Source organism: Geotrypetes seraphini, chromosome 3 (assembly GCF_902459505.1).
Source record: "Geotrypetes seraphini chromosome 3, aGeoSer1.1, whole genome shotgun sequence".
In the NCBI taxonomy this organism is placed as follows: Eukaryota; Metazoa; Chordata; class Amphibia; order Gymnophiona; family Dermophiidae; genus Geotrypetes; species Geotrypetes seraphini.
In genome coordinates this window covers 178,846-191,894 of record NC_047086.1, presented here as the reverse complement: position 1 = coordinate 191,894, position 13,049 = coordinate 178,846, and the positions used below count along the sequence as shown (strand labels likewise).

The following is a 13,049-nucleotide window of genomic DNA, read 5'->3' as shown; positions in this document are numbered from 1 at the left end:
CTTCCCACACCCCAAAGGTCTTGTTTTGAGCATTTGGGACTTGGGTGATTTTTTTTTTTTTTTTTTTTGAGAAATAGTGCTTAAAGATAGACCTAGTGGCGGTCTAGGCGATTAAACTCCTGAACATACAGGTAGGCCATTCTTTGGAAAAAAAACATATTTTGGACATTTGTTTTTCGAGAATGGACATTTCCCTGCTGCCTATTTTGGGCGCCTATGGCCTTAGGCCAAAAGGAGACATCGCCTTTTTTTTTTTTTTTTTTAATTATGCCTATCTACGTAATGAGTGTACAACTTGATATACATTTCTCCCTCCGTATTCGCGGTTTTACTTATTTGCAATTTTTCGCATGCTGACTCCGCCCCCCCCCCAAATTACATCATGATTAAAGTTCCTTTCCTTTTACTGTACAGAAAAAACAGTTTAAAGTTTACCAACATTCACTCTGAAAATCGCTGCTTCCATGCTTTCTCCCACCAAATCGATGCTTCAAATCGTTCACCCTGAAAATTGCTGCTTCCCAGCATGCACAGAGAAAAACACTGCTTCCCATCATCCATAGAGAAAAACGTTGCTTCCCAGCATGCATGGAGAAAATCTCTATTACTTAGAAAATCACTGGGAATCGCTGCTTGCCTGCTAACAGCTTTGGGAATCGCTGCTTGCCTGCTAAAAGCTGCTAGAAGCAGATAACATTTGAAAAGTTATTCACGGTTTTAATCCCAAAACTGCTGACGTTTGCACAAAACTGCGAATAACATATAAAAAGTTGTTTGCGGTTTTTCCATATTTGCGGCTATGTTCTGCCCGCATCCACCGCGAATACGGAGGGAGAAGTGTATATGTATATTTGAGATTAAGATGGTTCTGTTTTTTATGGCATTTTAATTGGTACTGTCAATTACGCCAATTGAACCAATTAAAACAATTAAGTTAGGCGGCGTTAAGGTACCTAACGTTGCCTAACTTATGGCGCCATTATTCGTGTCTGTCCCTTTTTGTTTACTACCCTTTTTCTTCCCTGCTTCTTTTCTCAGCTTACCAATCTCCTCTGTAAAGTGTAAGCAATAGGAACTGATTTTGAGGACTAGAGAGTATTTTATTTCTGGACTTTCTTAAAATATTTGTGAAAGATGAAAGCAATTATTGATCCTATTATTATATCAGATCATGCTGGTGTGTGGATTGATCTGCAGAATGATATATCAGTTTATTCTAAACCAATATAGAGATTTGATAATGCTTTACTTGCAGACATAAAATTTATAGAAGATATTAAAGAAAAAATGCATGAATTCTTTCAAATCAATAATTCGGATAGCATAAACATTGAAATTTAATTTTTAATTAATGGTTTAATTTTTCAAGTGGTTATATATGAGATTATCTCAAAGGAAATTATTCTTCAGTCTAATAGAGATTTAGCATTTTCATTGAAGTGTAGTGATCTGTTTTGGGGTTTTTTTCAGCAACTTTCTGATGACAGCTGGAAATGATAGAAAAATCAAGTTCTGGGACTTACGGCGACCATATGAGCCTATCAACTGCATGAAGCGCTTCCTCAGCACTGAAGTTACTTGGATGCTGCCTTATAGCGGGGTGATTGTGGCACAAGATAACTGCTATGCTTCGTGAGTTGTGCTTTGCTGCTAGTCTTACACTTGCTAACTATGGCATAGACTATTTGCTAAACCTCCAGAGCGGATGTCTTTAAGAGCTTTTCTTATGGTGTGCCTTAGCTTTTACTACTCAACAATCAATCCTATAAAAATTCCAAACTGCAATTATATAAAAGTGTTTAAAGTAAAAGGACCCCTTATAGGTAATGGTTATGCTATCAGTGCAACCTGTTATTTGGGTTACTAGTATAGGCTAAAACAAAAATGAAATATAAACACAGGGTATATGTGTCCTGGGCCTCTTTTACAAAACCATGGTAGCGATTCCGGCACAGCAAATGTGGCAAAGCCCATAGAAATTGAATGACATTTGTTGCATTAGTGCTGTGCTTAAGGACTGTATTCTGTCTAGCAAGAAACACTCCCCAAGCACTGCACGTGAACAAACTGGGAGGAAATGGATTTACTGGGTGTGTAATTTGCAGCTCGTAGAGCTTAATTGGTCTTGCCTCAAGCCAGGGGCAGAGGACAGGCTTAGAGCCTAGGGAAAGATCCCAGGCAAAGGAACAGGACGAGATCAATGAAGTTTAACTGGCAAGCCAATAAGCCTTTTCATTACCCTTGAAGAAGCCCATTGGTGCGAAACGGACTGGGCCTCTGTCGGGTTATCAAGATAAATGCTTAACAGTATTTCATAATCAAGTCAGATAAAAAAATTACATGGAATTGGATTATTAGTTGCTGGTCATTTAATGCTCATTTATAAGAAGAAAAATTGATATTAAAAATTTGATATATACTATATTATTTATTTAAATATTTAACATGAAAGCAAATTTAAAATATAATTAAAAATTTAATACACTCAAGGGTTTTTGACCAGTGATGATACCCAACCCCGAAAAAGTTGTGACTTCATTTGATCATACACTTGGGGTATTTTGAGGTCTTTTTTCCTTTGATTTAAATTACATTATATACACAAGTGTTCCATCATATTTGTTCAATTAGTCACATGGGACACATTACTACAGCTTTGTAATAGGGGCCCACTGTAACCACACACTTTGTATTTGTAATTAAAGTCCTTATTAATGTCAATATATTATCAAATGTAGCCAAATATCAAGGAGCAAAAGGGGCGTTCAGGAAGGATAAGGCCTTAGCAAGAGAATTAATTTTTTGCTTCGATCTGTACTGGAAATGGTTTTCAAGGTTGATGATGCAGAGGAACTGAAAGAAATCTCAGTGAACTTGGAAGACATATTAAGCCAAATTGGCAAGTTAAAGAGTGATAAATATCCTAGATCAGATGATATATATCTCAGGGTATTGAAAGAACTCAAATGTGAAATTGCTGATCTGCTGTTAGTGATCTGTAACCTGTAGCTAAAATCGTCTGTGGTACCTGAAGATTAGAGGTTAGCCAATGTTATGCCAGTTTTTAAAAAGGGTTCCAGGGGAGATAGGAAAATTACTGGTAAGCCTGACTTCAGTGTTGGGCATAATAGTTGAAACAATTATAAAGAATAAAATTGTGGAACATGTAGACAAATATGATTTAATGGGACAGTCAACATCGGTTCAGCCAAGGGAGGTCTTCTCTTGCCTCACCAATTTGCTTGACTTTTTTTGAAGGTGTGAATAAACTTTATATAGTGTATTTAGTTTTTCAGAAAGCTTTGAACAAAGTTACTCTTGAGAGGCTCTTGAGAAAATTAGACAGTCATGGGATGGGAGGCAATGTTCAGTCATGGATTAGTAATTTATCAGACAGAAAACAGAGGGTAGGGTTAAATGGCTATTTTTCTCAATGGGGGAGAATAAATAGTGGAGTGCCACAGGGATCTGTACTGGGACTGCTGCTATTTAACTTATTTATAAATGATCTGGAAATTGGAACAACAAATGATTAAATTTGTAGATGACACTAAACTATTCAAAGTTATTAAAACGCATGCGGACTGTGAAAAATTGCAGGTAGACCTTAGGAAATTGGAAGACTGGATGTTCAAATGGCAGATAAAATTTAATGTGGACAAATGCAAAGTGAAGCACATTGGTAAGAATACCCAATTCATAGTTACCAGATGCTAAGGTCCACCTTGGGGGTCAGTGCCCAAGAAAAGGATCTGGGTGTCATTGTAGACAATATGCTAAAACCTTCCGTCCAATGGCAAATGAAGGAGGAGGGGTTTTGAGCTTGGTTAGGGGGGGTTGTATGAATGTACTAGGGCCTTGGAGATGGGGTGGATTTTGGGGTGGAGGTTAGCTATGTGTGGAAGGTGTTGAGTATTTGGGAGTTTGTTGTGTTTCTTCTATAGGTCTGTATGGGATTTGAAAAGGTATGTAAGTTGTGGGATGCTTATTCTTATTACACTAGTCTGTTTTGTACTAGATGGGAGATGAGCCTTCTCTATCTTTGCTGGGGATACTGGAGGCTGGGGCAGTGTCCGTGGTAGTTTTGGTGCTGCCTGCTTTTTGATAAACACAATGATGCAGTGATTTGATGACTAAATATTTATACTTGGAATCTGGGAGATATTTATTCTCCTATTAAATGTAATAAAAAGTTAAGTGCTCTTACATAAGAACATAAGAATTGCAGCTGCTGGATCAGACCAGTGGTCCATCATGCCCAGCAGTCCGCTCACGCAGCAGCCCTCTGGTCAAAAACCAGCGCCCTAACTGAGACTAACCCTATCAGCGTACGTCCTTGTTCAGCAGGAACTTGTCTAACTTTATCTTGAATCCCTGGAGGGTGTTTTCCCCTATGAGAGACTCCAGAAGAGTGTTCCAGTTTTCTACCACTCTCTGGGTGAAGAAGAACTTCCTTACATTTGTACAGAATCTATCCCCTTTCAACTTTAGAGAGTGCTCTCTTGTTCTCCCTATCTTGGAAATACCAAATATTTAAGGCCAATATAATGGTTCAGTGAATTCCATGGATGGGATGCAAACATACCGGGATATAATCTTTTTAGGAAGGACAGGGATGGTCAAAAAGGTGGAGGAGTAGCTCTCTATGTAAAGATTGATATCCAAGCGACAGAAATGCAAGGGACCTGGGGAGAGGAAGAAGCGATATAGATCGCTCTGAAAAGAGAAGATGGAACTTCTATCTACGTGGGTGTACTATACAGACCTCTGACCCAATCACAGCAAATTATTAAAGATCTGAATGTGGATCTCCAAAAGTTTGGAAAGAAAGAGGAGGTGCAGCTGTTGGGAGATTTCAACCTGCTGGATGCGGACTGGAATGTTCCGTCTGCAGAAACGGAAAGAAGTAGGGAGATTGTGGATGCCTTTCAAGAGGCTCTGCTCGGACAAATGGTGACGGAACCCACAAGGGAAAAAGGAGTAGATTCTGCGCCGTTCACGGAGGAAAGTCTTTATGAACAACTTGAAAAACTGAAGGTGGACAAAGCGATGGGACCGGACGGGATCCATCCCAGGATACTGAGGGAGCACAGAAAGGTTCTGGCGGGTCCTATTAAAGACTTATTTAACAAATCTCTGCAGACGGGAGTGGTTCCTGGGGACTGGAGGAGAGCAGATGTGGTCCCTATTTACAAAAGTGGTCACAGAGATGAAGCGGGAAACTACAGGCCGGTAAGCGTCACTTCGGTTGTTGGAAAAATAATGGAAGTGTTGCTGAAAGAAAGGATAATGAACTTTCTAGAATCTAATGGGTTGCAGGATCTGAGGCAACATGTCTTTACTAAAGATAAATCGTGCCAAACGAACCTGATTGAATTTTTTGATTGGGTGACCAGAGAACTGGATCAAGGACATATGCTAAATGTCATTTACTTAGATTTCAGCAAAGCCTTTGACATGGTTCCTCATAAGAGCCTCTTGAACAAACTTGAAGGGCTGAAGTTAGGACCCAAAGTGGTGAACTGGATTAGAAACTGGTTGTCGGATAGATGCCAGAGGGTGGTGGTTAATGGAAGTCACTCGGAGGAAGGAAAGGTGAGTAGTGGAGTCCCTCAGGGTTCGGTGCTGGGGCCAATCCTGTTCAATATGTTTGTGAGTGGCATTGCTGAAGGGATAGAAGGTAAGGTATGCTTTTTTGCAGATGATACCAAGATTTGTAACAGAATAAACACTGGAGAGAGTAGAAAACATGAAAAAGTTAGCGGAATGGTTTAATATCTGGTAACTAAAATTAAATGCAAAGAAATGGAGAGTAATGCATTGGGGATTAATAATCGGAAGGAAATGTATATTATATGCTGGGAGGTGAGAGGCTAATATGCACAGAGGGAGAGAGGGACCTTGGGTTGATAGTGTCCGAAGATCTAAAGGTAAAAAAAACAGTGCAACAAGGCGGTGGCTGCTGCCAGAAGGATGCTGGCTATATAAAGAGAGGTGTAACCAGTAGAAGAAAGAAGGTGTTGATGCCCCTGGATTCTGCCTCTTCTCTTCTCTCTCTACACTGCTTCCCTCGGTGCCCTGATCTTCTCCCATTGCTTCCCATATCCCCCGGTCACCTTCAAAGCCAAGTTACACACTTGGCTTTCTTCCCTTTTATAGTCAGATACTTTTCCAGAGACCCTAGGCCAGATCCTGATCACCCCGATAGTAAAAAAATCCCAAAGAATCTATCAAACTGTCTTCAAATTACAGACCCATCGCAAACATTCCCTTCTTTGTAAAGTTGATGGAAGGCCTGGTCAACCAGGACTTGGTAACCTATCTGGACAAATTCAGCATACTAAATGACATCCAATCTGGTTTTCGTTCAGGGCACAGCACTGAAACTGTCATCGCCTCACTGCTAGATTCACTCCACAGCTTATTTAGCCAGGGCTCAAGTGCACTGGTCCTGCAATTCGATCTAAGCAGTGCCTTTGACTTAGTTGATCATACCATTCTTATGGATTGTTTGGAGTCAATCGGTCTCTCTGGTAATGTGTTAAAATGGTTCCAGGATTTTCTGAGCAAACGATCTTACCAAGTTTACAGCAACAACACTCATTCCTTCAGCTGGGTAAACTCGTGTGCCCGCAAGGCTCCCCCCTATCCCTCACACTGTTCAACATTTACCTTGCCGCACTGGGGAACCTATTACAAAGTTTAAAAATCAAATTCTACATCTATGCTGATGACATCACCTTAGTCTTTCCCCTAACAAACCTATCCCCCGAGACGAAGAACCACCTGGCATCCATATTAAAGTAAATCAAACTATGGATGGCCGAATTCAAATTAAAACTCAATTCAGAAAAAACCAAATTCTTCCTTGCGAGTCCAAATGACAAAATCAAAGATTCATCAATTTCCTTGAATGGTCTTTCCGATTACAGATTCAATAGAAATTCTGGGAGTAACTCTGGACCGCTACCTTAACCTTGAAGCACACATCGACTTGCTGGTCAGAAAAAGCTTCTCAACATTGTGGAAATTAAGAACTATCAGAAAATACTTTGATGCTGTCTCATTCCGCTTACTGGTGCAATCCTCCATTCTAAGTTCACTCAACCACTGTAACATCATTTATCTTGGATCTTTCAAAAAAATCACTTGAAAACTCCGAATCATCCAAAACTCGGCAATCCGATTGATCCTTAGGTTAAAAAACTGGGAACACCTAACTCCCTACTACCAAAAACTCCACTGGCTGCCCCTCGAAGCGAGAGTGGTATTCAAATTTGCCTGTCTCTGTTTCAAATCCATTCTAGGTTCGGCCCCCTTGTGCTTGGTTCCCCACTTCAACCTATTATGTCCATCCAGACCCACACGCAGAGTCCATCTATTCAACCACCCAACACTAAAGGCCTGCCATTACAAAAGATACCTGAACAGAACACTTGCCTTCCAAACAAGTCAATGGAACGATTGGTTGGGTAGCATTATCACGTACTCCTCTTCCTACCTAAGTTTCAGAAAACTTATAAAAACAAATTTGTTTAACCAATTTGTAACTAAGTCCTCTTAAGCCCTACCTCTCGATCTCCAACCGAATTGTTCCCAAGTTCTCTCATGCCTCACTTTTGTATCATGCTCTCCTGTATTTTGATGATCTTACATTGTACCTATATTCGCTGATTGTCCAGCTCTTCTTTGTTACAAACCGCCTCGAACTACCACGGCTTTGGCGGTATATAAGAATAAAATTATTATGATTATTATTATTATATGCTGATGACTCCCAGATCTACCTCCTTACACCTGAAATGTCACCTAAAGTCCAAGAAAAAGTCTCTGCCTGTTTGGCTGACATTACTGCCTGGATGTCCTGCCATCATCTGAAACTAAACGTGTCCAAGACTGAGCTGCTCCTCTTTCCTCCTAAACCCTCTGCTCCTCCTCCATTCTCCATCTCGATAAATAATACTGTCATTGTTCCAGTCTCCTCTGTTCGCAACCTTGGAGTTGTCTTCAATTCCAACCTCTCATTTTTTACACACATCCATCAAACTGCTAAGGCCAGTCGCTTTTATCTCTACAACATCACCTAAACACACCCCTTCCTCTCTTTTTATTTATTCAATTTTCTATGCCATTCTCCCAGGAGAGCTCAGAATGGTTTACACTAATTTTTTTTTTCCCTATCTATCCTGGTTGGCTCACAATCTATCTAATGTACCTGAAACAATGGGGGGATTAAGTGTCTTGCCCCTCTCCTTAAATCTCTTCACTGGCTCCCTATCTTGTTCGCATACAATTCAAGTTCCTATTGCTGACTTACAAGTGTGTTCATCCTGCTGCCTCTCAATATCTCTCCTCTTTTCTCTCTCCTTATACACTGCCCAGAGAACTCCGTTCCTCAGATCAGCTGCTCTTAGCTGTACCCTTCTCCTCCACTGCCAATTTCAGACTTTGTTGCTTTTATCTAGCTGCCCCCTATATCTTGAATATATTACCTGAGTTTGTTTGCCAAGCCCCTTCCCTTACTTTGTTTAAAAGCAGACTGAAAACCCACCTTTTTGTATAGCCTTCAATCCATAACCCTATTCCCCCTATTAACCGGTCCTCTTAACTGGATCCATGACATCCTGTTTGTCTGTTTAGATTGTAAGCTCTCTCAAGCAGGGACTGTCTTCGTTCTGACTCTGTACAGCGCTGCGTACGTCTGGTAGCACTATAGAAATAATTCATAGTAGTAGTGTGAAGAGTTTCAGTCTTTGGGAAGCAGAGCTGAGATTGTAATGATATAATACCAATGCCTCATTCCTCCAATAAGAGACAACCTCATCAGTGATGTCACACTAGCTTGATTGTCCTGTACTCCCCTCTGCCCTCCAACCCAGCCAGCTGATTAACCGTTCCCCTTAACTGGATCCATGACATCCTGTTTGTTTGGATTGTAAGCTCTTTGGAGCAGGGACTTTCTTCTTTATGACTGTACAGCACTGCGTAAATCTAGTAGCGCTATAGAAATAATGCATAGTATAAGGATTGATAGTGGCCCCCATAATATTAGGTTGTAGGGGTTACGTGAGAGGCGCCCTTACAAACGCCAGGTCCCAGGTTCAATTCCCTCACCGAAGATTCACCAGGAATAGAATCAAATGAGAAGCACAGCCAGAGGTGATTGCATAAAGAATATATTATAGAAATAGGCATTCAGAAAAGTAGGATTCATAAAAGTTACAATTACATTCATAAAAGTTACAATTACAGAGACTGCTTCTGTGTTCTTGTGAATGAGAGAGAACACACAAAGAAAGAGAGAGAAAGGGGGGTGGGGAGGGTGATGCCCCAAGCTAGCAAGAGAGACAAGAGAGACCAGAGCCAAGAGAGGGGGGTGATGTTGCGAGGGGGCTTTTATAGTTTGGAAACTTATTCTAAATATAGAATCTATTGAGCTTCAATAGAACTTAAACATAGTAAACTTGTGCTAGACAGAAGAAGAATAGACTGAAGTCAAATGTAATTTCCAGTATGCCTCTTGACAATAGTTTCTGATTAACCTTAGTTATCTGTGCACCTGGACTCATTGTATATCCTAAGCTGTCTATCCTAAGCATCAGACATTAACACATCTTCTTAGTACCTCTTCGCCCCTCTTAGCTGCAAGTTGGTTTGTAATCATTTAATTAGGGCTATTTGAAACCGTCTTTAGGGCTATATGAAACCGTCTGCCTGGATGCTTTCTGTGAATAAGCACTCATGGTCTATCTGCATCTACATTTCAGAGTCAGATTGATATAATTTCCCATAGGCCTTTGCTGACATTAGTTATGCCAACTGAAAATGCTGATTGCTAGCAATAGCTATGCTGACATCTCCCAAACTTTTTTTTTTTTTTATTATTTTTTTATTTTTATTCTTTGAAATGAAGGCAAGCTTGCGGTGCCCTTCTATAACCAGCCAGTCTGCCCTTCACAGATGCCTCTCTTACCTCCAACATTATATCAGCATGTCCCCTGTCCTGCAGAATCTCCAAGCTATGAAGATAAACAGTTCCCATTATGAGTTCAAACCTCTGTCTTAGGTTGTACAGTCATCTGGGCGGGGAAACCCAAGATGCGATATCTTACCCATTGTTGAGAGAATGAACCGTGCATAAGGGATACAGGAAGCTTTCTCAGGAGGTTCAGGCATAAAGGTACCAAGATGTCATGAGAGAGTATGGGATATGAGATAATATATTATGTCTGACCCTGGTATGCAATGCAATAGGCCATGCCAAATTAAAACCAAATTAGAACCAAATTAGCAAGTGTCAGAGAAGATACTGGAAATACATGTATAACTGTCTTAAAAGCTAGAAGGAATTTTGTGGGATATGCGTTGTAAAGAAATGTACATGTGTTTCACTTTACAGCAAAGGAAAATCATAACAATACATAACAAAATTTGTACAAAAATTAAGATAATGATAGGGTGAATTAGAACATTAAATACGTGGTTTGCAGTGGGCGAATACCCAAAGAAAAGTTCCCAAACTGAGACATGAGCGTCTCGTAGCAAATTTTCTACAGTTTGTGCAATCTGTCCATTTTCAAAAGTGATTCACTTCTTGGGAGGTTTTCTTAAGTTGTTCAATGTAGGCATGGAGTTTACCAGAAGTGTGCAGTAGGTTCTATTGTTCAGTAAATAGGTTGAACTGTACGGCAGAGTGTTCTTAGGAAGGTGGCTGTCCTGAATCTGGGGAAACAACGAACAGGAAACATTTTGTACAGCATGTGTGAGGAAGTAGAGGAGTAGATCTTTGCAGTCAGGGTGCAGGAAGATGAATTCGTCCAGCAGGAACTGAGAGTCTCTTTAAACTGGTGAGATGCATACTTGGGATGAAATGATGTCTGCACAGGATCTGTCAGTCACTGGAAACTGGTGGTGTTCACCCTTGGGATGAAATGATGTCTGTGCATACCGGCTTGAAAAGAGTCCAGATATCATTCAGCAGCTGTACTCCAGTGTGATCCAAATAAGAGATAGAAAACGAGAGAGAAACCATGTTGCCTGTACTGAATGTAGAGAGAGAGAGAGAGAGAGAGAGACCAGGTTGCCTGTACTGAATGTGGCAACATGTGACAATATTTTCTCAGTAACGGCTCCCCAAACTTGGAATTCTCTTCCCATCTATTTACGTGAAGAACTTAATCTAGACAAATTTAAAATCAAACTGAAAACTTTTTTATTTAACGATGCATTTGTTATCTGATTTATAGTTTTCTTTTTAACATCATCCAACTACATTTGTTTCTATTTCTCTTTTCTTCACATATTCAACTATTTTTATCCCATCCTTTTTGTGTTTTCCTTATTTGGTTCCCCACTTTGCTCAATTACATTGTAACTTCTTCCCCTACCTTCCTTTTGTTTCCAGTTTGTTCAGTTATCGTCTAGTCTTGTCAGTTTTTAATTATTTTAAATTATTTTATTTTGTAACTTTATTAATGTGTAAATCGCCTTGAATATTGAAAAGGCGATTAAACAAATAAATAATAAACTTGAAACTTGAAACTTGAACTTGGTATAGTTATGGCAAAAGAGAGACAATATTCAGGTACTTAAGGTTCTTAATCGGACATTCTAAAAAGATATGTTTTTGTGTGCTGCACACAAATATGGCACTTCAGAGAGACCATAATTATGTACTGAATGTATTCAGAAATGTATACTGAATGGATCATATCTAGTGAGCACCACGGAATAAACACTGTATAGAGTAAAGCCTTTTCTTAAAAATATAACCCCTAACTAAGCTACATTTAGGATATGCAAACTATAGGTAAAAAGAACATTGTGCAATTGGGCTAGTAAAAAAAAAAAAAAAAAAGGGAAAAGAGCTCTAGAAATGGCCAATGTTATGTATCCTGGGGTACCCCCTAAACTAAAGCAAATAGACAACACACAGACCACATGGCACAGACAAAACATAAAACACAAAGTTTTAGGCGTGAAACTATTCTTCCATCATAGAAACATAGAAATAGATGGCAGATAAGGGCCACGGCCCATCAAGTCTGCCCACCCCAATGACCCTCCCCTACCTTTTTCTGTGAATAGATCCCACGTGTCTATCCCGTTTGGCCATAAAAATCAGGCACACTGCTGGCCTCAAAAACCTGAAGTGGAAGACTATTCCAGCGATCAGCCACCCTTTCAGTGAAAAAGAATTTCCTGGTGTCCCCGTGCAGTTTCCCGCCCCTGATTTTCCACGGATGCCCCCTTGTTGCCGCGGGACCCTTGAAAAAGAAGATATCTTCTTCCACCAATATTGGTCGCCATACCTTAAGAAGGATATGGCGTTACTCGAGAGGGTTCAGAGGAGAGCGACATGTTTGATAAAAGGGATGGAAAACCTCTCATACGCTGAGAGATTGGAGAACTGGGTCTCTTTTCCCTGGAGAAGAGGAGACTTAGAGGGGATATGCTAGAGACTTATAAGATCATGAAGGGCGTAGAGAGGGACAGATTCTTCAAACTTTCAGAAAATAAAAAAACAAGAGGGCATTCGGAAAAGTTGAAAGGGGACAGATTCAAAACTAATGCTAGGAAGTTCTTCTTTACCCAACGTGTGGTGGACACCTGGAATGCGCTTCCAGAGGACATTATAGGTCAGAGTACAGTACTTGGGTTTAAGAAAGGATTGGACAATTTCCTGCTGGAAAAGGGGATAGAAGGGTATAGATAGAGGTTTACTGCACAGGTCCTGGACCTGTTGGGCCGCCGCGTGAGCGGACTGCTGGGCATGATGGACCTCAGGTCTGACCCAGCGGAGGCATTGCTTATGTTCTTATGTTCACCTCGATGCGGCCTGTGAGATACTTGAATGTCTCGATCATGTCACCCCTCTCCCTGCGTTCCTCGTGTGAGTACAGCTGCAACTTATCCAGCCGTTCCTTGTACGGGAGATCCTTAAGTCCCGAGACCATCCGGGTGGCCATTATCTGGACCGACTCCAGTCTCAGCACATCCTTACGGTAATGCGGCCTCCAGGATTGCATACAGTATTCCAGGTGGGGCCT

At 40.6% G+C, this 13,049-nt stretch overlaps 1 protein-coding gene across 5 annotated transcripts in view; it reads left to right on the top strand.

Annotated features, from left to right (window-relative positions):
* GTF3C2 (general transcription factor IIIC subunit 2) overlaps nt 1–13,049 on the top strand; it is a 357,778-nt gene that overhangs the window by 258,668 nt on the left and 86,061 nt on the right. For all 5 annotated transcript variants that reach the window (XM_033936535.1, XM_033936537.1, XM_033936536.1 and 2 more), the window contains one exon: nt 1,471–1,632. In XM_033936535.1, the coding sequence (XP_033792426.1) occupies nt 1,471–1,632 (162 nt within the window). The remainder of the gene's footprint in view (nt 1–1,470; nt 1,633–13,049) is intronic.